This window comes from Eptesicus fuscus, chromosome 21 (genome assembly GCF_027574615.1).
Source record: "Eptesicus fuscus isolate TK198812 chromosome 21, DD_ASM_mEF_20220401, whole genome shotgun sequence".
Lineage (NCBI taxonomy): Eukaryota > Metazoa > Chordata > Mammalia > Chiroptera > Vespertilionidae > Eptesicus > Eptesicus fuscus.
The window spans coordinates 49,180,555-49,205,768 of record NC_072493.1 but is presented as its reverse complement, the minus strand read 5'-3'; the positions used below and the strand labels follow the sequence as shown (position 1 = coordinate 49,205,768).

General features: G+C 52.5%; 1 protein-coding gene across 1 annotated transcript; it reads left to right on the top strand.

Annotated features, from left to right (window-relative positions):
* The first annotated feature begins 10,142 nt into the window (after window positions 1-10,142).
* On the top strand, window positions 10,143-24,934 carry ZIM2 (zinc finger imprinted 2). Its single transcript, XM_054710096.1, has 6 exons — window positions 10,143-10,437; window positions 13,013-13,116; window positions 14,647-14,694; window positions 17,078-17,204; window positions 20,020-20,112; window positions 24,102-24,934. The coding sequence occupies exons 1-6, from the start codon at window positions 10,143-10,145 to the stop codon at window positions 24,932-24,934; spliced, it is 1,500 nt and encodes a 499-aa protein (XP_054566071.1).
* The last annotated feature ends 280 nt before the right edge of the window (window positions 24,935-25,214 follow it).

Below are 25,214 nucleotides of genomic sequence, written 5' to 3'. Positions count from 1 at the left end.
TGCAGGAGCTGCCCCCTGGTGGTCGGTGTGCTCCCACAGCTAACCTCCCTTGGCCAGCCAAACTCCTATGGTCCCTCCCCCTGGCTGGCCGCCCCGATAGGCCCGATCAGGACTGGGTGAGACGGCCCCAATCGGCCCCAATCGCCGACCAGGCCAAGGGACCCCACCCGTGCATGAAGTTGTGCACTGGGCCTCTAGTTCCTACTAGAGGGAACAGGTATCCCTTAGGCTTTTATATATATAGATGGCTTAGCTATGTACAAGGCTGTAGGTCCCACTGCAGGAAGTGAGGGGGAAGGCAGAAGTGTAATATATGGAGGGCCTGTCCTCAAGGGTCCCTGGACTCTAAGTGGTCTCTGTTTATAAGCTGATTCAAGGAGGTTGTGACTCTAGTGTGGAGGCCCTAGTCCACCTCTTTCCAACCTAGACTTTCACTTATTTTGCAATAGAAATCAAGAATCTGTGTCAGAATCTGCTTATACCAGCCATGCTTCCAAAAGAAGTGGCTCCCTTTTCAATACTTGAGTTCCCCCATGGGAGATCAGCAAGCATTTCAACCACTGGCACAACCCCCACCTCCTCAATTTTCTCTGGTATGGAAGTGGTGAAATGAGTACCTCAGTGGGTTTGAAGATTCATAGTTGTTGTGTCCATCTTTCCCAGTTTCCTAAATTCCACCATTTTTTAAAAGTCCTCACCCAAGGATATATATATTTTTAAATATCTTTTATATTGATTTCAGAGTGGAAGGGAGAGGGGGAGAAAGAGAGGGAAATATCAATGATGAGAGAGAATCATTGATTGGCTGCCTGCCGGGGGTCCTGTCCAGCATCTAGAAGGGTTCAGGAATCTGGAGAAGGGCTGCGTGTAAATTATTAAAGCGTCCAGAGACAAAACATAAATTTGGAAGGCATTTTGGGGAGCCAGAGGAGCTTGGCTGTAGGAACCAAGTTCTCTTTGTCTCAGGACCCCTTGCTTTTTATTAACACAAATTGTCCTAAGGCAAAGTAGATATACAGATCAAAGGCAAGGTTTAGTATACAGAATCCATTGTCAGATTGGGGGAACTGCCTACAGCTGTTCAGGTGTTTGGCCAGTAAGAGGCAATAACATGTAGATTGAAATGCCCTCAGATGTCTGGCAGCAAGCAATCATCTATGCCTCTGTCGGCAAACTGCAGCTCTCGAGCCACATGCGGCTGTTTGGCCCCTTGAGTGTGGCTCTTCCACAAAATACCACAGCCTGGGCGAGTCTATGTTGAAGAAGTGGCGTTAGAAGAAGTTTAAGTTTAAAAAATTTGGCTCTCAAAAGAAATTTCAATCGTTGTACTGTTGATATTTGGCTCTGTTGACTAATGAGTTTGCCGACCACTGATCTATGCAAATCTTTAGGTGTGGGGAAATGCCCTTAGCCATTTCCAGCAGGCAATCCTCAAGGTTCCATCAACCTTTTGATGAGACTTCTTGCATTTATGACATGCTGGAATTAGCTTCCGGCAGCTGCCTCCTGCACGCCCCCTCCTGGGGATCCAGCCTGCAACCCGGACATGCGCCCTTGACTGGAATCGAACCTGGGACCCTTCAGTCCGCAGGCCGACGCTCTATCCACTGAGCCACACCAGCCAGGGCTCAATGAGGGTTCAAAAGGAATGTCAGTCTCCTCAGTGCAGGGGTACTTGGCTCCTTTGGGCCGTGCCTCCATGTCTGAGCACTGCAGCCTGGCCAGCACTCCTGGGCGAGTGATCCCCAAGACAGGGACCTCTCTCGGTCCTGGATTATCCAGGGGTTCCCTCTCGCACCTGGGCTGAGCCCCTGAATGGCCAGGGACGGATGTGAGTTTGAGTCTTCCCCCAATTTCACTTGCCTGTGGCTCTGGGCCATGTCTCTGAGCCCGCATTTCCTCATCCAGGAAATGAGTCGACGGTGAGGGTGGAACGCATCCAACACACATGGATTCCCATCCCCGCCATCCTGTACTTCCCAGTAGCAGCTCGGGCCTTCCTGGGGGCCAACCAGTTAACCTTCAGAGCCTCCATTCACGCGGTTGCTTCACCCTTTCATGCCTCAGTTTCGTCATCTGTAAAATGGTGATGGTAATAGTACCTACTTTATCTAAAAAGGCTTCGGCGGGGGGGGGGGGGGTGTCATTACACTTGTGTTAAGGCTAAGAACAGGAACTGTACGAAGGGCAAGTGTTCAAGACTATTAACCAGCCCTGGCTGGGTGGCTCAGTGGGTTGGAGCATTGTCGTCCTGTACACTAAAAGGTTTCGAGTTCAATTCCTGGTCAGGGCACATACCTAGGTTGGGGGTTCGATTCCCATTTGGAGCGCATACGGGAGGCAACCAATCCATGTTTCTCTGTCCTCTCTCTCCCTCCCTCTCTCTCTCTCTCTCTCTCTCTCTCTCTCTCAAATCAATACAAACATATCCTCATGTGAGAATTAAAGAAATAAATTAACAATATATTGTCATCATCATCATCGTGAGTAACAATTGTTATACTGTTCTCATACATTTCAAGCCCTTGTTAAATGTGCTTTCATTAAACATACTGGTCCCTAAACACAGGAAAGCATGCTCTATCTTGCTCATGAAAAGAGAAATGTAAACTAGAACTACCCTGAAATATCGTTTCTCCCAGACCTCACTTTGGGAAACATTAAAAAAAATAAATAAATAAAGCATAATATGACACTGGGGATGCAGATATTCTCTCTCGCACAGGCTGGTGGGGCCCAAGATGCAACAGTGTCTATGGACGGCAATGTAGAAATCTCTATCAAAACGACACAGCCGATCAGACCATCGAACCTCAGAGGGAAGGCAGGGGAGGGTGGGGGTAAGGGAGAGAGATCAACCAAAGGACTTGCATGCATGCATATAAGCCTAACCAATGGACACAGACACCAGGGGCGTGAGGGCATGAGTGGGAGGGTTGGGGGGTGGTATGGGGGTATAAGGACTCATATGTAATACCTTAATCAATAAAGAAAAAAATAAACCAAAAAAGAAAATGGAAGAAAGAATAAAACAAAAAAACGACACAGGCACATGTCCTTTACATCAGCAATTCCACCTCAGGGGACGAGCCCACCAACGCACACGCCAGCGGAATGACTGATGATCCGGGGATGGATCAGCCCTGGTTGTAGGAGCAAAGGGCTGAAAACACCTCGACAGTCCCACCGTCTGGAACGGGTTAAAGAAATTCGGCCCCAGCCACACCACAGAACCCAAAGAGCTGTTCGAAAATGGTGAGCAAATTCTCGTCATCCCAACATGAGAGGCTCTCGGAGGTATACTGGTAAGTGAAAAGAAATGAAGGCATAGAACAGTGTGCAAAGTGTGCCACCTTTTGTATAGAAAAAGGCAGGAAATGAGGAGTAGGTAAGCAAAGGAAAAATACATGTATTACATTTGTACAAAAACATAATTCTGTAGCATAGTGAATATGTATTATGACAAAGTGTTGCATATTGGATAATTACATTTATATTACATATATCATACTGTACACATAAATGTTGTATTATACCTTACATCTTTAAATTCTTAAATATGAAATATCTCTTATATTTTAAAATATATTCGTTCATATTACTGATGTACATATGTACAGAATATATATTCCAGTGGAGATATAGGTGCATAATACATATCAATGATAATCACACATGTATGGATATGTGCATGTGTATAATATTCATACACTATCTATATACTAGAGGCCCAGTGCACGAAATTCGTGCACGGGTAGGGTCCCTCACACTGGGGACCGAGCCCACAACCCTGGCATGTGCCCTGACGGGGAATCAAACCATGACCTCCTGGTTCATAGGTCTATGCTCAACCTGAGCCACGCTGGCCTGGCTCTATATATTATTATCTGTGCATAAAGAAACTGTGAGCCGGGGCCGGTTTGGCTCAGTGGATGGAGCGTCGGCCTGCGGACTCAGGGTCCCAGGTTCGATTCCAGTCAAGGGATACCTTGGTTGCGGGCACATCTGTGCGGGAGGCAGCTGATCGATGTCTCTCTCGCATCGATGTTTCTGACTCTGTCTCTCCCTTCCTCTCTGTGAAAGATCAATAGAACGTATTTAGAAAAAAAAAAAAAAAACTCTGAAAGGACCCAAAATAATTACAGTGTGTGCATACGCAATTAAAACATTCTAAATATGGGAAAGCCAGAAGGAATTGGGTGGCATAAAAATGTGGTGGGTGGCACACCACACACACATGAATACACGCGCGCGCGCGCGCGCACACACACACACACACACACACTGAGGGGAAGCCTGCTCACTGAATACTGTTTATTTCCCTAAGAATTTATAAGTAGACCGTGGGGAGATCGTTTTGTAAGTTGTATAAATAAGGTGTATAAATGCCTAATCACTGTTGTATGCCTGAAAGTCATATACTAGTGCACGCCAACTGTAATTGAAAAGTAACTTAAAACAATTTTAAACCATTGTATTCACCATCCAAAACCAGCCCCGGGGTCCTATCTGCTCCCCTCTCCCCTCCCCTCGCACCTCACTTTGGTCCGCTCCTCATCCAGCCGTGGCCTCGCGCGCCCCCTAGTGGATCCCGCCAGCAGCGGCTTTCCTCGCAGAGCGCACGCGCAGACCGGGCCCGGCACGGCTCGGCTCGGCTCGGCACGGCACGCACGGCGCATGCGCCGCCAGTTTGAGCGCGAAGTCTAAAACCCCGCGGCTCAGTCCGGCCGGGGCGTGCGGCTGCGGCGGACGAGGTGAGCGCGCGGGCGGGTGGCCGGCGCCGGGCCGCGGCGTGCCGGGGGGGAGACACCACGGAGGGTCGAGCTCGCAGGCAGGCGGGGGCACCCTCAGGGTTGGGGGGTCCCCCTGAGAGGGACGCCTCGAGGGGCAGGACGAGGCGGGTCTCCCTGAGAGGGACGCATGGAGGGCAGGGGTGACGCGGGCCCCCCTGAGAGCAACACATGGGGGGCAGGGGTGACGCGGGTCTCCCTGAGGGGGGCGCATGGGGGAAAGGGGTGACGCGGATGGGGAAAAGGGGTGACGCGGGCCCCCCTAAGGGGGGCGCATGGGGGAAAGGGGTGACGCGTGTCTCCCTGAGGGGGGCGCATGGGGAAAAGGGGTGACGCGGGTCTCCCTGGGGGGGGCGCATGGGGAAAAGGGGTGACGCGGGTCTCCCTGGGGGGGGGCGCATGGGGGAAAGGGGTGACGCGGGTCTCCCTGCGGGGGGCGCATGGGGGAAAGGGGTGACGCGGGTCTCCCTGGGGGGGCGCATGGGGGAAAGGGGTGACGCGGGTCTCCCTGGGGGGGCGCATGGGGGGCAGGGGTGACGCGGGTCTCCCTGAGGGGGGCGCATGGGGGGCAGGGGTGACGCGGGCCCCCCTGAGAGCAACACATGGGGGGGCAGGGGTGACGCGGGCCCCCCTGAGGTGGGTGCATGGGGGAAAGGGGTGACGCGGGTCTCCCTGGGGGGGGCGCATGGGGGGCAGGGGTGACGCGGGCCCCCCTGAGGGGGGCGCATGGGGGGGCGCATGGGGGGGCGCATGGGGGGCAGGGGTGACACGGGCCTCCCTGAGGGGGGCGCATGGGGGGCAGGGGTGACACGGGCCTCCCTGAGGGGGGCGCATGGGGGGCAGGGGTGACGCGGGCCTCCCTGAGGGGGGCGCATGGGGGGGCGCATGGGGGGGCGCATGGGGGGCAGGGGTGACACGGGCCTCCCTGAGGGGGGCGCATGGGGGGCAGGGGTGACACGGGCCTCCCTGAGGGGGGCGCATGGGGGGCAGGGGTGACGCGGGCCTCCCTGAGGGGGGCGCATGGGGGGGCGCATGGGGGGCAGGGGTGACACGGGCCTCCCTGAGGGGGGCGCATGGGGGGCAGGGGTGACGCGGGCCCTCCTGAGGGGGGCGCCTGGGGGAAAGGGGTGACGCGGGTCTCCCTGAGGGGGGCGCATGGGGGGCAGGGGTGACTTGGGCCCTCCTGAGGGGGGCGCATGGGGAAAAGGGGTGACGCGGGCCCTCAGGCGATGAGCGGCGGGGGGTGCAGGGCTGGCCCAGGCCCCGGTGGGGTGAGGAGACCGGGCCCAGGGCATGGGGCGGCAGGGCGACCTCTCCTCCCCGCGGGCCGCTTCCCCTGCGCAGGACCGGACGCTGCGAGTCCACCTGCTCCGCCCTCACCCCTCACCCCTGACCCGACGTCCTCATCCCTGACCCTCACCCCTCACCCCTGACCCGACCTCCTCACCCCTGACCCGACCCCCTCACTCCTGACCCGACCTCCTCACCCCTGACCTGACCCCCTCATCCCCTGACCACACCCGGACCCTCTGGCTCCAGCTCGGACATTTCTCTGCCCCGTCCCCTCCTTGCTCTCAGACACCACCTCATCCTCCGCCCGCCCCCCTCTACCTCATCCGCCTCCCCCTCCACGCCTGTCCCCTTTACCTCAGCCCCTCATTCCCCTCCACCTCAGCTCCCTTGTACCCTCTAACTCAGCCCCCCATTCCCTCCACCTCAGCCCCCCTCACCCACCTCCACCTCAGCCCCTCATCCTCCTTTACCTCATTCCCTCATCCCCCTCCACCTCAGCCCCCCACTCCCTCCACCTCAGCTCCCTTGTCCCCCTCTACCTCAGCCTCTCATTCCCTCCACCTCAGCCCCCCTCACCCACTTCCACCTCAGCCCCCCTCACCCACTTCCACCTCAGCCCCCCTCACCCACTTCCACCTCAGCCCCCCTCACCCACTTCCACCTCAGCCTCCACCCCATCCCCTCCACCTCAGCCCCCACCCCATCCCCTCCACCTCAGCCTCCACCCCATCCCCTCCACCTCAGCCCCATCCCCTCCACCTCAGCCCCCACCCTGTCCCCTCCACCTCAGACCCCCGTCCCCTTCACCTCAGCCCCTCATTCCCCTTCACCTCAGCCTCCCTCACCCACCTCCACCTCAGCCCCACCCCGTCCCCTCCACCTCAGCTCCTCATTCCCCTCCACCTCGGCCCCCCATTCCCTCCACCTCAGCCCCCTGTCTACCTCCACCTCAGCCATCTGTCCGATCCACCTCAGCCCCTCGTTCCCTCCACCTCAGCCCCTCGTCCCCTCCACCTCAGACCCCTGTCCCCTCTACCTCAGCCCCCCATGCCCCTCTACCTCAGTCCCTCCCCTGCTCTGTCTCTGCCCCGCTTCTCCTCCTGGCCTGCCCTCTCACCCCTCCTCCCCATTTGTCTCAGTCATACCCTCCTCTGTGCTGTTTCTCCCTCTTCCACCCTGCCGGGCTCTGCTCCACCTTCTCTACCTGGTCCCATCCCTCCTCTCTCTGTTTCTCCCCCGGCCCTACCACTTCTCCCTCAACCCTGTTCCTTCTCTTCTCCCTGCCCCACTCGTCCTCTCTCTGTCCTTCTCCTTCCTCTTCCCCTTCCCCTTGGACCTGGCTGTGGACCCCTTCCTCTCCCTCAGTTCTGACCCTCCTGTCTCAGGCCTCCTCCTATTGTCTACAAAAGAACTATAATTAGACTCAGAGCTAACTTTTAAATTTCAACAATAGAAACCAGAAGACAGGAATGATCATCATAATTGGCTGAGAATTAAATGTCAACCTACGGCAACATAGCTAGTAAAATTATCTTTCAAATGTACATATATTGAATCATTATGTTGTACACCTTAAACTAATGTAATGTATGTTAATATACCTCAATTTAAAAAATAAAAATTGTAAAAAGAAAGAAAAATTTTAAAAGTTTATATCTTTTGTCCAGGTGATTTCACTGTGAGGAATCTGTCCTAGAGGGGAAGTATCAGGGATGTGAACAAATACACACTGTTACAGTGATGTTCGCTGCATTATAATTTATAATAATGAAGAACAAAAATGCCTTTAAACAAAAATGGTTAAATTATGCCATAGAAATAGCAGGTGTGTTTTAGTAAGGAGAAGAAAAGGAAGAAAAAGTGTTTCCCTCAGCCCTGGCCTGTGTGGCTAAGTGGTTAGAGCGTTGGCTCATGGACTGAAGGGTCGCAGGTTCAATTCCCAGTAAAGGGCATGTACCTGGATTGCAGGTTCCATCCCTGGCCCCTGTCCAGGCGCCAGCGGGAGGCAATCAATCAATGAGTCTCTCACATCAATGTTTCTCTCTTTTTCTCCCTTACTCCTTCCTTCCCTTCCACTCTCTCTAAAAATCAACGGGGGAAAAAATATATCCTTGGGTGAGGATTAACAACAACAAAAAGTGTTTCCCCCAAATGGCAGTTTCACGCGTGGTTTCATAGAGTGAATGTAACTAATAGAATGAAGTGTTCTTTATTTTTCTGATTGTAGAAGAAATGAAGGTTCATTGTAGAGCTTTTGAAATCAGGAGATAGGTTTTAGGGAGGCTACAAAATCACCTGTAAAAGTCCCTTATAAACTCACTATTCATACATAAGCCCCTGGTGCAGTATTTTGGTTTACTTTTCAATGTCTTTTCTAGTGCTTTATATGGTTAAGCATATATTCTATGTACAAGCTAGTTTCCTGTTTGTTTGTTTTTTTTCACTTAATACTATAACCTAGATGTTTCCCAACAACTATAACAGCTAAACATTTTTTTGAAAAAATATTTTTATTGATTTCAGAGAGGAAGGGAGAGGGAGAGAGATAGAAACATCAATGAGGAGAGAGAGCCATTGATTGGCTGCCTCCTGCACACCCCCTACTAGGGATCGAGCTTACAACCCAGGCATGTGCCCTTGACTGGAATTGAACCTGGGACCCTTCAGTCCAACGCTCCAGCCACTGAGCCAAACCAGCTAGGGCACAGCTAAAAAACTTTTAGTGAAGTATATGTGCAGAAAAGGTCACAAACCCTAAGTGCAGAACTCAGTATTCACAAAGGGAACATACTGTGTCTATGCCATGAGCTCGTAGATTAAGAAATAGAACATTTCCAGCTTCCCAGTAGCCCCTTCGGTTGTCTCCTCCCAGGCATCACCACTGCTGCCCCTAGTCCCAACAGTAACCACTATTCTGACTTTTTTTTTTTTAAGATAAATTTTTATTGATCTCAGGAAGGGAGAGGGAGAGAGAGATAGAAACATTAATGATGAGAGAGAATCACTGATCGGCTGCCTCCTGCACGCCCCCTACTGGGGATTGAGCCCGAAACGCAGCCATGTGCCCTTGACTGGAATCAAACCGTGAGCTCCTGGTTCCTAGGTCCATGCTCAACCACTGAGCCACACCCGCCAGGCCACTATTTTGACTTTTAACACCTTAGACTCATTTTGCCTGTTTTTGACCGTTATAAAAATAGAGTCATTGAATGTGGGCTTAAAAAAAAAAAAAAAGCTTGGTTTCTTTTGCTCAACAGCAGGATACACCCATGTCCTCAATTGTTCCTAGTCCCCGTGCATACATGTGCCGTTCTATTGTGGCTCTGTCTCCTCTTGAACACTCACTAATGTCTGATTTTTTTTTTTTTTTTTGAGCATTGTGAAGGATGTGTAGTGATAGCTCATTGGTTTTAATTCCTATTTCTCTGCTAACGAAGTTGAGCCCTGTTTCATATGTGTGGTTTTTTGGCCATTTTTCTCAAATCTCTTAACCTTTTGCCCTTATTTTGTCTGCTTTTTTCTTACCAATTTGTATGCGTACTTTATATATTTTGCATATGAATTCAGGGCGTATGTATGATAAAGCTCTTTCTTCATCCTGTATAATGTATAGTTGTTTAAAATCATTTATATTTTGAAATGAAATTCTTCCCTGGCTCATCAGATTTGTTCAGTTCCTTGTGGTTTGGGAATCCAAGTCTCTTTTCCGTTCCATGCCCTTTCTGAATTATTTCTAGCCTGTGGCTGTGGCTTTTCTGGACCTGGGAGTGGGGCTGAGGCAGCATGATGTCTGTAGAAGTGCACATGTTTGTGAATATATATTTGTGTGAAATGAGCTAGCTTCCTTTGCCTCCGATCAGCTCTCCCCCACTGTCCAGCCCTAACTATGCAGGCCATTTGTAAGTCTGTCTCTGTCATTCCTGCAGGTCCTGGCGTTTCTGTATCCTTTCTTCCTATCTTTATCCTGCAAAGGACCAAGCTGTAAAGATGGCGCACAGGACAACCGTTTTGGATATCTTGAGGAACCCTCAGCTCCTTTGTGTGCGTGGTCCGGAAACCATGCCCATGCGAAACCCAGGGGTTCTGAAAATGTCTCATGAAAAGCTGAGGTATGTTCAGTCCCTCTCCGTGACGGGGACGCAGCAAGCTCTGAGCCAAATCCGGGAGCTCTGTGGTCAGTGGCTGCAGCCCGAGACCCACACCAAGGAACAGATGATGGAGCTGCTGGTGCTGGAGCAGTTTCTGAGCACCCTGCCCGAGGAGGTGCAGAAGTGGGTGAGATCCAGGCGGCCCAAGAGCAGCAAGGAGGCGGGAACCCTGGTGGCCAACCTGATCCAAGCATGTGGGAAGGAAGGTGAGACAGGAAGGAGGCGATTTGCCACTTCCACTTATGGAGCATCTGCTGTATGCCTGGCATGTTATCGGAGATGAATAAAAATGTGTGGGATGAATGAGAGGCTGCATTGCATAATCCTGTCTAACCTGCCTCCTACGACGTGGAAGACATGCTTGTGTTTGGGTTTTGCTTTTAATATTATTTCTCTGAGAGTGCCCCTCTCTCCAGGGTTGTCCTCCTCTCCTCCCATCTTCTTTTAAAAAAATATTTTGTTGATTTTTACAGAGAGGAAGAGAGAGGGATAGAGAGTTAGAAACATTGATGAGAGAGAAACATCCATCAGCTGCCTCCTGCACACCCCCTACTGGGGATGTGCCCGCAACCAAGGTACATGCCCTTGACCGGAATAGAACCTGGGACCCTTCAGTCTGCAGGCCGACGCTCTATCCACTGAGCCACACCAGTTAGGGCTCCCCCCATTTCTTTTTTTTTTTTAATATATTTTATTGATTTTTACAGGGAGGAAGGGAGAGGGATAGAGAGCTAGAAATGTCAATGAGAGAGAAACATCGACCAGCTGCCTCCTACACACCCCGCACTGGGGATGTGCCCGCAACCAAGGTACATGCCCTTGACCGGAATCGAACCTGGGACCTTCCAGTCCACAGGCCGACGCTCTATCCACTGAGCCAAACCGGTTTCGGCACTCCCCCCTTTTCTTATCTAAAACAACACACCCAGCCAAAAATACAGGGTCTGAAATGTGGGGAACACAAGACCTAGAGGTTTAATCTCTGCTAAAATGTGACTGGTCTGGAAACTGATTGGAACGAAGGGCGTTTCAGTAATGAGAAAAGAACGCCATTTACTCCTCACAGTCCTCTGAATGCAACAGAGAGGCCAGCGGACAACAAATGAGGATTCAAGGCCGTTGCTGTCTCTGGTTAGAAGGCTGGGTGTGGCAGGAGAAGTACACGGGTAGATGTAAATTAATTGGGAATGTTCTCCTTTGGGGGTTGGGTAGTGAACTTATAGGCTTTATAATTAAAAATGTAAATGAATCCATTTAAAATAAACATGAGAGTCGTGCATGGCTCAACGCTGATGCCAGAACAAGAAATAAAGGATTGCCCTAACACCATGGTCGGCAAACTGCGGCTCGCGAGCCACACGCGGCTCTTTGGCCCCTTGAGTGTGGCTCTTCCACAAAATACCACGGCCTGGGCGAGTCTATGTTGAAGAAGTGGCGTTAGAAGAAGTTTATGTTTTAAAAATGTGGCTCTCAAAAGAAATTTCAATCTTTGTACTGTTGATATTTGGCTCTGTTGACTAATGAGTTTGCCAACCACTGCCCTAACCGGTTTGGCTCAGTGGATAGAGAGTCAGCCTGTGGACTGAAAGGTCCCAGGTTCGATTCCAGTCAGGGGCATGTACCTTGGTTGCAGGCACATCCCCAGTAGGGGGCATGCAGGAGGTAGCTGATTGATGTGTTCTCTCTCATCGATGTTTCTAATTTCTAACTCTCTGTCCCTCTCCCTCTCTGTAAAAAATCAATAAAATATATTTTAAAGAAAAAAAGAAATAAAGGATTGTGATTAATGCAGTTATATGCATTCCTTAAAAGAATTTTGAAGATACAGTGAACAAGTTCAGCACTTCAAATTCTAGATGTTTTACGCATAGTCATTTATTTTGTTTCTCTTAGTAGCTCTTGTTCTATAGACAGGGAGACAGAAGCACAAAGAGGCTGAATAACTTGCCCATGGCCCCAAGATTAGTAATTGACCTTTGCGATCCCTGCCCTTGCCCGGTCTGTACTTTTACTCACAGTATATATATATACATATACATATACTGAGTGGCCAGATGATGATGATCTCTGAACGCATAATAATCTGGCCACTAAGTGTACTTGTATCTCAAGTGGGCACCAAAAGTATTCTAGACTTTTGCTGGAGATCAACCACCTATTTGCCCTGAGCTTTCTGTCAGCCAGTGCAAAGGGGAACACTGATCAGGTGCACGGTTTATAGTATCTGTGATATCAAATAAATGAGGTGCTCAGGAGAAGAACACGGAGTGGCCAGATGAGTATGCGTTCAGAGATCATCATCATCTGGCCACTCAGTGTGTGTGTGTGTGTGTGTGTGTGTGTGTGTGTGTGTGTGTATCTTAATAAGAGCTGCCATTTTTTCATGCCTACGATGTGCTTTACATAGTAATGTTAATCCTTACAAGAGTCTTTATCAGTATAAGTACTTACATTTTACAGTTTAGAAATGGATTCCCTGGTGATTCTGAGTGTATTGTGGCACTGGGAACTGCTAACATAGAGGGAGCTTTCGTTTTATTCGAAAGGCAATGGGGAGCCGTCCAAGGACTTAGAACTGGGAAGTGACTGGAGAGCGTTGGAAGACGTGCTGTATTGAACTGAGAAAGCATCCCTACGGTCTTCCTCTGTCATGGAAGTCCGGAGCTGCTGTTAACCTCCCAGGGCAGGGCAGGGTGCTGTGGGAGGGGCAGGCCCCGTGCTCTGTCTGTGATTGCTGCCAGACTAGACTCGGTTCCATGGTCATTTCCTCCGCCCTTCTAGATTTCCCTGCTCGGAATCCCATCCTTGCAGAGGAGAGGAACGCCAAAGAACACCTAAAGGGGGAACCAGACACACGTGATGCCTTGCCCCCTGCTGGACGCCAGGTGAGTCAGGCTTGCTTCTGAGTCGGTCTCTACGGGGACCTCCCCTTCCCGGCTCCTGCACCTTTCCTATCCAACTGAACCACACCCTCATTTCCTTCACGTTTTCATCCTATCTAATAAAGAGGGAATATGCTAATTGACCCTCACGTTGTCGCAAAGCTGGCGGCAGCCACAGCCAATAAGGAGGGAATATGCTAATTGACTGCCCCACCCTCAAAGATGGTGGCACCCACAGCCACAAGATGGTGGCGCCCAGTCCCCTCAGCCCTGCCAGAGTGGCAGGCACGCGGCAAGGCCAGGCCTGCCCCCAGGTGGGCCAGCTGCTCAGCTCAGCTGCCTCCGGAGTCCCCCAGTCCCCTCAGCCCCCCAGCCGCCCAGGGCCGCCCAGGACTGCCCAAGGCTCAGGTAACTGGGGCTGGCCAAGGCTTGCGCTGCTGTCAGTGGCAGCAGCAGAGGTGTGATGGGGGCGTCGCCTTCCCCTGATCGCCGGGTCCCCTCCTGCTGGGAGGGCTCCTGGACTGTGAGAGGGGGCAGGCCAGGCTGAGGGCCCCCCCCTCCAGTGCATGAATTTTCATGCTCCGGGGCTTTAGTATAAATATCACGTAACTATGCCTTTCCCTGACTACCCCATGTGAAATCTTCGTCTGGCTCTTGTATCCCCCTTTGCAGCTTTGTTTTTCTCTGTTGTAATTATCGCTGTCCCACACACTAACATCTTTAACATTTTTTCTCTTTCTTACCTCTTTTTGTTGCTGCTCATCCTCACCTGAGGATATTTTTCCCATTGATTTTTAGAGAGTGGAAGAGAGGGAGGGAGGGAGAGAGAAATATCAATGTGAGAGAGACACATTGATGGTTGCCTCCTGCACACGCCCTGACCAGGGCCGGGATCAAACCTGCAACCCAGGTACATGCCCTTGACCAGGAATGAAACTTTGGTTCAAGGAATAACCGCTCTAACCACTGAACCACGCCAACCAGGGCAGTGGCGGCTTATTCAAATCAACCCTGTGGTTTGCGCTATTATTATGCTCCTTTTTCTTTAAAAAAAAATATATATTTTATTGATTTTTTACAGAGAGGAAGGGAGAGGGATAGAGAGTTAGAAACATTGACGAGAGAGAAACATCGATCAGCTGCCTCTTGCACATCCCCCACTGGGGATGTGCCCGCAACCAAGGTACATGCCCTTCACCGGAATCGAACCTGGGACCCTTCAGTCCGCAGGCCGACGCTCTATCCACTGAGCCAAACCAGCCAGGGCTCCTTTTTCTTTATGAAGCAAATGGCAGCTACTTCAGGGATAGGATCCTGATGTGGGGTTTTCTTTCTTTCTTTCCCCCTCCCCCAAAATCCACTCCTGAAGGTTCTTGTTCCGTCACATTCTGAAACCTCACAGACAATCCAATGCATACACTGCTTTTCCTTTAGAACCAGAAATAATTCACGGGGGGTGGCGAAGCGGGAAAGGGGTAGAGAAACTCTGTTCCAGGAGAACATGCTCCTGAAAGCCGCCCTCTGTTCCGACAGTGCCCGTCTCAAGAGTCCCGAGTGGAGGCGCCCGCGGGAGCTGCCCAGGTACCGTGAACAAGGGGGTTACAGAGGGGCGGGGTGTGACGAACGGGCGTGCCTGCACCACCCAGGGGCGGAGGGCAGCTGCAGCTGGTGGTGCCGTGTGAGAATGTGGGTCCAGGCCTTCTGATTTGTTAAAAAGAAGCCACAACTCCAGTTAGTAATACGAAATATACAAAATTTGTTGTGTTGGTAGCTAATATGAATTTTTGTAAAATATATCGTTATTGGTTTCAGATAGGAAGGGAGAGATAGAAACATCCATGATGAGCGTGAATCATGGATCAGCTGCCTCCTGCATGTCCCCCCACTGGGGATGGAGCCCACAGCCCGAGCATGTGCCCCTGACCGGAATCGAGCCTGGGACCCTCCAGTCCGCAGGCCGACGCTCTACCCACTGAGACAAACCAGCCAGGGCTAATACGAATTTTTTAAAAAGAATAAAAGACTCCTGTGAGCCACATAAACTCTGTAGGAGCTGGGCAGCCAGCGCCTGGGCTCACGTTTATTTGTTTTTGTTTTGTTTTGTGACCTCTCGTTTAAATCACATGCTCATTGGTTTGCATGATGTTTCCCTGAAAACACGAATGGTGGAAATTAGTTAAATGGTCTTATATCGTCTCCTAACATCTGCTTTTTAAATGCAACCTTAAGTTATACAGGTTGGCGTGTGGAACTGTAGATAACTAGCTTGTGTTGCTGGAGTATTAAAACCTTTTGCACTCAGATGTCGAGTGTGACTCGACACGGTTAGCATTAAAATAAAGGAATCGAGAAAAAAGCGAGCGAGTGCAAAGGGTTAATCTATCGTGTGACTATACCAGCGTGTATTTATCTCTTCTGTAAGTGGACGTTGTTTCCCAGTTTTAGCTGCTGCGAACAGTGCGGCTATAAACATCTCTGTCTCTAGGCACATGAGCAGATATGTACTTGGGAACAGAATTTCTGGGTCCAAAGTGGTTTCCCCATTTACATTTCCCTTAGCATCTTCTAAGATCTGAGGGTCCACATTTGGTATTGTCAGACTTCTTTTCTTTTCTTTTTAAATATATGTTACTGATTTCAGAGAGGAAGGGAGAGGGAGAGAGAGATAGAAGCATCAATGGTGAGGGAGAATCATTGATTGGCTCCCTCCAGCACACCCCCTACTGGGGATCGAGCCCGCAACCCAGGCATGTGTCCTTGACTGGAATCGAACGTGGGACCCTTCAGTCCGCAGGCCAACTCTCTATCCACTGAGCCACACCAGCTAGGGCTTTGTCAGACGTCTTGATTTTTGTCAGTTGAATGGGTCTGAAGTGGTACTTGGTCATTTTGATTTGCATTTCCCTGTTTATTAATTAAGATGGGATATCTCTTCATATTTATGAGCTTTTGGTGTGTTTTTTTTTCTTTACATTTTTAAAATTTGTTTATGATTTGAGAGAGAGAGGGGAAAGGGGAGAGAAAGAGAGGAACATCAACTTTTACTAGTATTGTTCCACTTATTTATGCATTCATCGGCTGGTTCTTGTGTGTGCCCTGCCAGGGGATCAAACCTGCAACCTTGGCGTATCAGGCCGATGCTCTAACCCCGTGGTCGGCAAACTGCGGCTCACGAGCCACATGCGGCTCTTTGGCCCCTTGAGTGTGGCTCTTCCACAAAATACCACGGCCTGGGCGAGTCTATTTGAAGAAGTGGCGTTAGAAGAAGTTTAAGTTTAAAAAATTTGACTCTCAAAAGAAATTTCAATCATTGTACTGTTGATACTTGGCTCTGTGGACTAATGAGTTTGCCGACCAACTGCTCTAACCAACTGAGCTACCTGGCTGGGTTCTGAGCTCCTTGTGTTTTACAGGTGAGTCACTAAGGCTTACCCTAACCCACACTCACAACGCTGACAAGGAAGAACCAGAGCCAGGATTTCAGCCCAGCTCTGATGCCTGAGGGTGGGGTATCCTCCCTCATAGTACCCAGCAGCAGGATCTGGCTCAGAAACGTTCTTCATTCCTTCAGACTACAAGACAGAGGCATGCCCTGGCCGGTGTGGCTCAGTGGATAGAGCATCAGCCTGTGAACTGAAGAGTCCCGGGTTCGAGTCCATTCAAGGGCACATGCCTGGGTTGCGGGCTTGATCCCCAGTAGAGGAGGCGTGCAGGAGGCAGCCAAGCCATGATTCTCTCTCATCATGGATGTTTCTCTCTCTCTCTCTCTCCCTCTCCCTTCCTCTCTGAAATCAATAAAAAATATATATATATATTTTTTAAAAAAGACAGAGGCACATTGCCAGGTCCCTGTCACCCCCTGCTGGTCTGCACATCCGCTTCCCATTCAGTCGTCTCTCATCGGGCTCCTTCCCCGCCGCTCGGATCATTTCTGGGTTCCCAGCGTTTGTGACTGTCGTTTTAGGAGCTGGTGACTTTCCAGGATGTGTTTGTGGACTTCAGCCAGGAGGAGCTGACCTCGCTGAGTGCTGCTCAGCGGCGCCTCCACCGGGAGGTGACGCTGGAGAATTACAGGAGCCTGGTCTCCTTAGGTGAGTCCGCCTTCTCCCGGGCGCCTGGCCTGGTTCTCCGCTCTTGGTTCTCGACGAGGGCAGTGGTCCGAAGCTCTTCTCTGCCCTCCCGTGAGTCAGTGAGTCTCAACCAGGTCAGAGACAATATGTCCATGTCATGTCAAGTTCGTGAGCAGTTAATATGTGTCAAGCATTAATCTAAGAACTTTACATGTCTCTCTCTTTTTTTAATCTTTATTGTTGAAAGTGGCCCTGGGGCCACTGGAGTTGACACTCCAGGTATTTCTGCCCGCTCTTTCCCTCCCCTCCATCAGCCTTGGCAAACGTACCGGCGTTTTCGGCTTCTGTGTTTCTGAAAGAGAAAAAAAATCAGACACAAACATAGACACAGAGAAAACATAATACGTGTCTGACCTCAAAAGAAGCCGTACAGCCAATGTTCATGGATCAGGAGACTTCGTAGTGTAAAGATTGCTGTACCCCCCCCCAAACTGATCTAAAGATTCACACCATACGTCTTCTCCCCGGGACCACCTCTGTGCCTTGAAATTGGCGGAATAAACCCGTTTGACCTTTGCAGCCCTTGTGCCGTGACCTGGAGCGTTTCTGGCTTCCGGTGTCACAGAAAGCTTGGGGTGAATAGGGATCTTACATATCACCCAGGACAGTGGTCGGCAGACTGCGGCTTACAAGCCACATGCGGCTCTTTGGCCCCTTGAGTGTGGCTCTTCCACAAAATACCACGGCCTGGGCGAGTCTATGTTGAAGAAGTGGCGTTAGAAGAAGTTGAAGTTTAAAAATTTGGCTCTCAAAAGAAATTTCAATCGTTGGACTGTTGATATTTGGCTCTGTTGGCTAATGAGTTTGCCGAACACGGACCCAGGACATGGTCCTCCCGCGTGCGGGGTGAGGGCAGTGGGTTCCGTGGAAGACTATTTTAGGTGGTACGTGAACAGCGTGAAATAACCCTTCGGTCAGTTGGTGAGAAAGGGACTCCTAACGGTCTTTCCAGCTTTCTGGTTACCGCGGGGAGAGTGTCAGTTTGGTGCTCGCACGCCTCTGCATCTTGTTCATCTTCCGTTTTAGCGGAGAGATATCCAGCTCTGAGCCTTAGACAGGCAGCGAAGCTAGAAGCTAGCCAGAACTCAGGGGCCTTGTTTCTGTGGTACCTATTGCTATGTTAACCTTCAGCGTTTGTTCTTAATCTTTCCCCGAGGATATTTTTCCCATTGGTTTTCAGAGAGAGTGGATGGGAGGGAGAGAGAAGGGGGGGGGGGCGGAGAAAGAGAGAGAGAGAAACATCAATGATGAGAGAGAATCATGGATCGGCTGCCTCCTGCACGATCCCCACTGGGGAATCCAGCCCGCACCCAGGCTTGTGCCCTGACCCAGCATTGAACCACGATGGATCTGGACCTCTTGGTTCATGGATCGACATCAACCACTGAGCCATACCCGCCAGGCTAGGGTTTCAACCTATGAATTGGTGGGGGAACACCAGCATTCGGACCGTAGCAGGTGGTATGCAAACGATGGAAGTTTGGGGCCCACAGAACTAGCGGGAGGGAGGTGGGGCGGGAAGAAGCGTTCTAAGACCGAGGGGCGGAAAACAGGCCTGCTGTACCCCTCTCAGCAGCTCCAACATCAGACCCCGGGCAGCCCTCAGGCCCCTCCCCCGCTTCAGCTTTGGCTCTGGAGCAGAGGGCACCAACCTTGGCACCACGGACACGTGTCAGGTTCCTCCGTGTTGTGGGGCGTCCCTGTGCACAGCATCCCATTAGATGCCAGTAACATGCCCCCCCCCCAAAAAAAAAACAAAAAATCTGTTACCACAAAAACGTCTCCTGCCCCAGCTGAGAGACCAATGGGAGCCGAAAACCAGGACGTCAGGCTTTCTGAGGGGAAAGAGACCTGCCGGGCCGTCTCGCAGGGGAGAACAGCGGCCCGTGCAGGGGAACCCGCCTTCTGAGGGAGGAATGGGAACGGATGGGGGTTAGGGAACTCGGCACGCGCTGATGGGTGGCTTGAAGTATGGTCTGTATAAGGTACATTGTTAGGCACTCAGGTACTTAGGGACAAGGGCTTAAGGCCATGGTCGGCAAACTGCGGCTCGCGAGCCACATGCGGCTCTTTGGCCCCTTCAGTGTGGCTCTTCCACAAAATACCACGGCCTGGGCGAGTCTATGTTGAAGAAGTGGCATTAGAAGAAGTTTAAGTTTAAAAATTTTGGCTCTCAAAAGAAATTTCCATCGTTGTACTGTTGATATTTGGCTCTGTGGACTAAGGAGTTTGCCGGCCACTGGCTTAGGGTATTTGGCAGGTGCTGATTGGTGGTTCAATGTATAGTCCGTATAAGGTGCCTGGTTAGGCACTCAGGTATTTCCAGGCCGCAAGTTACCTCATACTCCGCCCACCAGTTGGGGGAAGGGAGGATCTATCACTAGCCAGTTCGGCTCAGTGGATAGAGCGTTGGCCTGAAGACTGAAGGCTCCTGGGTTCGAATCTGATATTGGGCACTTACCTGGGTTACAGGCTCGATACCTGGCCCTGGTCAGGGCGTGTACGGGAGGCACCCAATCAGTGTGTCTCTCTCACATCCATGTTTCTCTCTGTGTCTCTCCCCCTCCCTTCTACTCTCCCAACATCAATGGAAAAATACCCCCCCAAAAATGAAATAAAATGTCTCCAGACGTTGCTGGAAGCGTCCTGAAGTCATACGTGTGCGAAACAGCCTCCGTTTTCCTTGTGTGTGAATCTGCGCCTTCCTTATTGTCACGGAGCCTTTAGAGCCCGGGCTGGGAGGCGCCCCTAAGTCTCGAGTCTTCTTCCTCCTCAGGGTACCAGTTCCCTAGACCCGACATTATCGCGCAGCTGGAAGAGGAGGAGTCATGTGCGATGGAGGAAGGCAGCGATACAAAGACAGGTCCAGGTGAGGAGGGAGGGATAAGCCCGTGGAGGTGGGGGCAGGGGCTGTTCGTCAGGGAGCCTCTTCAAAGCCGCTCAGGTCAGGGAGGAAGCTGGTAAGTGCTGTCCCCTCGGGCTCCAGAGGCGTCGCCGTCTCCCGCACGCTCGGTCCTTCCTCTCCTCTCCTCTCTGACGCTTGCTCCTCTCGCCCTGTTGCCCAGCTCCTGGGAGGTCGCGTTCCCTTTTCTCTAGGGCCCCGCGCCCTCCGTTCATCTGTGCCTTTGCTCTTGCCGCTGGAGATCACTGGTCTTTCCTCGTGAACCGAGACCACAGGAAACACGCTGTGAGGCGGCCTCTCTGTCCAGCTGCCGCCGCTTTCTCTCGGGGCAGCGCCCCCGGCTTGTGGAGGAGGCTCCCTCCTCCTTAACCCACAGCCTGGTTTCCATCCCCTGCCCCTGCCTGCACGCGCTCTCTCCCTCTCACTGTGCACCTTCCCCAGCGGGCTTCCCCTACCGACATCCTCTTATGACTCAAGAGGAAGAACCTTCTAGACCGAGCATGTCCAACTCAAAGGCCAACACGGGCCGAATAAACAAGGTGGAAGTGGATGTGGCTGCAAAAAAAACAAAAGCTTCCATTTTCTTTTTTAAAAATATATTTCATTGATTTCAGAGAGGAAAGGCGAGGGGGGGAGAGAGAAACATCAATGATGAGAGAGAATCATTGATTGGCTGCCTCCTGCACGCCCCACACTGGGGATCAAGCCTGCAACCCAGGCCTCTGCCTCTGGCCGGAATCGAACCCGGGACCCTTCAGTCCACAGGCCGACGCTCCATCCACTGAGCCAAACCAACCAGGGCAGAAGCTTCCATGTTCATAGAAGCGTAGGTTTATTTCAATAGAGACGTGCTGAATGCAAAGGGCTGAAATAAATGAGTCGTCATTAACATAACATAGTGGAACATTTTAATAAACATTAATTTTTTTCTTGAACATGAAATTACCAGACGCTGAACAACTGCACAAATGAATAAGCGTCACGCAAATAAACCTATTTTTTTCTTGTTCTCCAAAAGCAAAACATTTCCTGTTGCGCACTCCAAATAAGTCCGAGACTAACGACGTGGCCATCGGCTGCTAGAACATTCGCAGCTGGTGTTAGTGGAGAGAGATGGTGCCTCTGCGCGTAAGGGACACGAATGCCACACGATGACAGTCATCAGTCATTAGCGAACTATTGTAGTTCGCTATTAACAATTATGTATAACAGGATATGGTAAAAATTAAGTTACGAAATTTTTATTAAAACGTTTCTTACATACTGTTCCATTGTCTGGGCCACAGAAATACTCGTTGTGTGCCGCAGGCAGCCTGCGGGCCGCGAGTTTGACATGCTTGGTGTACAGCTTCCCCAAAAGGTCCCCACAGACATCCTTTCACGATCAAGGAGAAGATCCTTCTAGACTTTGCCTTCTCCAAAGTCTGTGGCTCCGGGGTGGTAACGCTTTCCACCTTTATGAAGTCCTCTCCTGTGAACCGGCCCATCAGCCAGCTGCTGTTAACAGAAAACCATACCCACACTGGCATAAACCGCCGAGGGATTATTAGCTTCGTCCTGGTCACGGGATGGTTGAGTTTAGGGGCTCCGTGATGTTTTCAGACATCGTTTCATTTTCTCCTTTCACTCGGTCCGCAAATCCAGGCTGTGCTTTTTGTCCCTGTCCAGAGGGAGCGTGAGAGAGCCCAGGGGTGGCCAAAGAGCCTTCTTCATAACACATTGCGGACGGATCACGAGAATTCTCGCTGCGTATTACACAGTGTGTTGCGAAGTATCACACTTTAAAAAGAGATTAGCGTGAAAGAACATGTAATAAATAACTTCAAAATGCAATGGGCATTCCATTTTAAAGCGTGCCTTTGACATGCACGTAGGACGTTTTTTGTACGCGTCCCATAGAAACTCATCTGGCCACGGGGCAAAGCCAGCAATTACACGACTGGTCCGCCGTGTGTGAAGAGCAGGGAAGCTTTTCCCACAGAAGCTCTCGACACCGCCTCCTCCTTTTCCACATGGTCCATTTTGGGTCCCATCCCCATCCCTGAACCTGCAGCTGTGCCTGGTGCAGCGCTCATCGACACAGGCCTCCTGCCTTTTCCTGGGTGGATGGAGAAGTGGGTCCCGCCCCCCCCCCCCCAGCAAAACATAAATTTCAGGGACCACCAAGGGGACTCCTCTGCCTGCCTCTCTGTCTTCCCCATGGCCTTCTCATCTTTCACTTGTTCATTCCTTCTTTGATGCTTTCAATCATTCCACGGATCCCTCCTGAGCCTCTGTGGTGGGCGAGGCACTGTCCCAGGTCTGCGAAGACAGTATAGACCGAATCCCACCCGTGCTGCTGGCGGTCTGATGGGGGTGGGCGGTGACGGACACACAGACAAGTCATAGAGGACGGGTGTCAGCAGCCAGAGCGACGTGGGGAGGCCAGTCAGGAAAGAACTCCCTGAGGAAGGTGTGAACGAGGGACAGGGGAGCCAGGCAGTCACGTGAGGGAGAGGGAACAGCAAATACGGCGGCCCTGCGGTTGGGAAGCGCTTGGGTGTTCCAGAAACGGCAGGGGGCGGGGGAGAGGGAGATGGTCTGAGTGAAGCGGAGGGGGCAGGAGGTGAGGTTGTGGAGACAGAGGCGGGCCAGCCCACGTAGGGATAGGTTACGGCAGTGGTCGGCAAACCGCGGCGCGCGAGCCACGTGCGGCTCTTTGGCCCCTTGAGTGTGGCTCTTCCACAAAATACCACGGCCTGGGCGAGTCTGTTTTGAAGAAGTGGCGTTAGGAGGAGTTGAAGTTTAAAAAAAAAATTGGCTCTCAAAAGAAATTTCAATCGTTGTCCTGTTGATATGTGGCTCTGTTGACTCATGAGTTTGCCGACCACGGGGTTAAGGGATGTGGATTCTGTTCCAAGTCAGAGGCGGAGAAGGCATGCGGAGGTTTCGAGCCAGGGAAGGAGGTGACGTTATTGACAACGCAGAACTGTGCTGTGCGGCGTGGCTGCCACTCTCCACGTGTCGCTACTTAAACGGACCCCCATCCACATTACATACAATTTAAAACTTAGTTCCTCGCTCACAGCGACCGCGTGTCACATGCGCATTTGCTGCAGGTGGCCAGTAGCTACCGTGTGGGATAGCGGAAACAGACGTTGACGTGATCACAGGGCATTCTGCTGGGCAGTTCCGTTCTAGAAAGATCCCTCCGGCTCTTCTCTGGAAAACGGGCTTTAGAAAGGCCAGCAGAGCACACAGTCGGGCGGCTGCTGAAGTGGGGCGGGCCGGAGCTGGTGGAGGCCGGGCCGTGGCGCAGAGGGCTCAGGGGGTGCGGTCTTCTCTGAACGGGGACCACGCGGAGACACTGGCCGGTGGCACAGCAGGGCGAGGAAACCGCGGGCTCGCCCAGGGCTTCCTCAGAGACCATTTCCCAACATCACCTCCAAGGTGGCGGGCCCGGTGACCCTCTCCCGGTGGCGACCCGTCCATTTCCTCGCTCTGCTGCTTCCTCCGCGCTCTGCTCCCGGCGGCGGCGTTGGAGTGTCTGCCGGGCCGCGGCCACGGTGTTCGCGATCGTCTCTCCCGAGCTACAGTCGTCTTACACGTCATTTCCTCGACTTCAGGTTCTTTCCCATCCGGGGAGTTGCCTTGATCAAGCCCGACCTTTTGACCAGCTCCTTCCTCCCTCAGAAGGAAACCCACGCGGTTAGCAAGACTTTCTGTGTCAACCCCTCCCCGACCTCCGAGAGGCCAGTCCTGTTCTCGGCGCGCCCCTTCCTCCTGTGTCTGCTTGTGATGATGATGGTGAGGTGTCTCTGTGAGTCCAGCGAGTCGAGGACCTTCTACGTTTCTTTTAGATTGGGGCACAGGACCCGGAGCCACAGAGCTACCTCCAGAGCAACGCCTGCCTGTACAAAAGCCACCCGCGGGGGCAGGAGCGGAGGCTCTGGAAGTAGCTGACCCCTGCCCTGTAGGGCCCACGGGAGAGTCTTCTCCCGGCGATCCACTGGATTCCCATCAGGCCCACGAGGAGAGACCCCTGTGCCTTGTGGTGAGCGAGCCCCAGACCCTCGCTCCGGAAAGGAGCCTCGACAGTGACGCATCGGAGAGACGTTCGACTCTCCCGGAACCACCAGAGGGTCCCCTGGGGATGGCCCCCCGGGAGTGTTCCGCTCCTGGGCTCCGCCCCAGCGCCCCGCCGGCCGTCAGCCAGCCCTCCCCGCACGAGACCCCAGTCCACACCTGTGACGTTTGCCGGAGAGCCTTCAGCACCCGAGCGGCCCTTCGGAGACACGCGCAGACCCACGCGGGGAAGAAGCCCCCTCCGGGTGAGCCGTGCTGGGAAGACCTCATCCTCGTGCCCTGCCTCAGCGGACGTCGCGGCGCTGCCTCGGGCGACCAGCCGCCCGCGTTCCCCAGTGTCCGTGTGAGAGCCGCCGAGCCGCCCGACTACCACGAGTGTGTCCACTGCGGCAGAGCGTTCGTCCAGCACGCGCACCTGCGGCAGCACCTCCAAGCGCACGAGGCGGCGAGAGCCCGCCCGCCGGCGCCGCCCCGCCGCCGGACCCACCTCATCCGCTACCGGCAGACGCACGACTACGTGGGGGCGAGGGCCCACCAGTGCTGTGACTGCAGCCGAGCCTTCCGCCAGAGCTCCCAGCTCGTCTCGCACTACCGGACCCACGCTCACGAGAGGCCCTTCCAGTGCCGGCTGTGCGGGAAGTGCTTCAGCCGGCCCTCGCAGCTCACGCAGCACTACCAGCTCCACCCTCCTCGGGAGGAGCCCGGGGCCTGCAGCTGCTGTTGAGACACCTTCGGGGGACATTCCCAGCGTGCCTGGCGCGTCGCCCTGAAGAGAGACCCTCTGGGTGTGAGAACGCCTCCCACCAGCCCTCGCACTTTCTGAACCACTTGGAACGTCACCATCACGTGCTTAAAACACAGGGAATGGTTGCAAGGATGTGCCAGTACAGCAAGCGTGTCAAACTCGGGCCGGCGGGCCGCAGGCCTCATTTATGTATGCGGCCCGCTGGCCGCGAGTTTGACACGCTTGATGGACAGCAGTCTTTTTGCAAAAGGAAGTTCAA

What these genes read in the sequence shown, in the direction of transcription:
- ZIM2 (XM_054710096.1), top strand. Translation starts at nt 10,143, where the DNA reads ATGCCCATGCGAAACCCAGGGGTTCTGAAAATGTCTCATGAAAAGCTG. An exon ending in TGCCCCCTGCTGGACGCCAG is followed by an intron (nt 13,117 to 14,646) that starts GTGAGTCAGGCT and finishes CTGTTCCGACAG; the next exon opens with TGCCCGTCTCAAGAGTCCCG. An exon ending in CGCCCGCGGGAGCTGCCCAG is followed by an intron (nt 14,695 to 17,077) that starts GTACCGTGAACA and finishes CTGTCGTTTTAG; the next exon opens with GAGCTGGTGACTTTCCAGGA.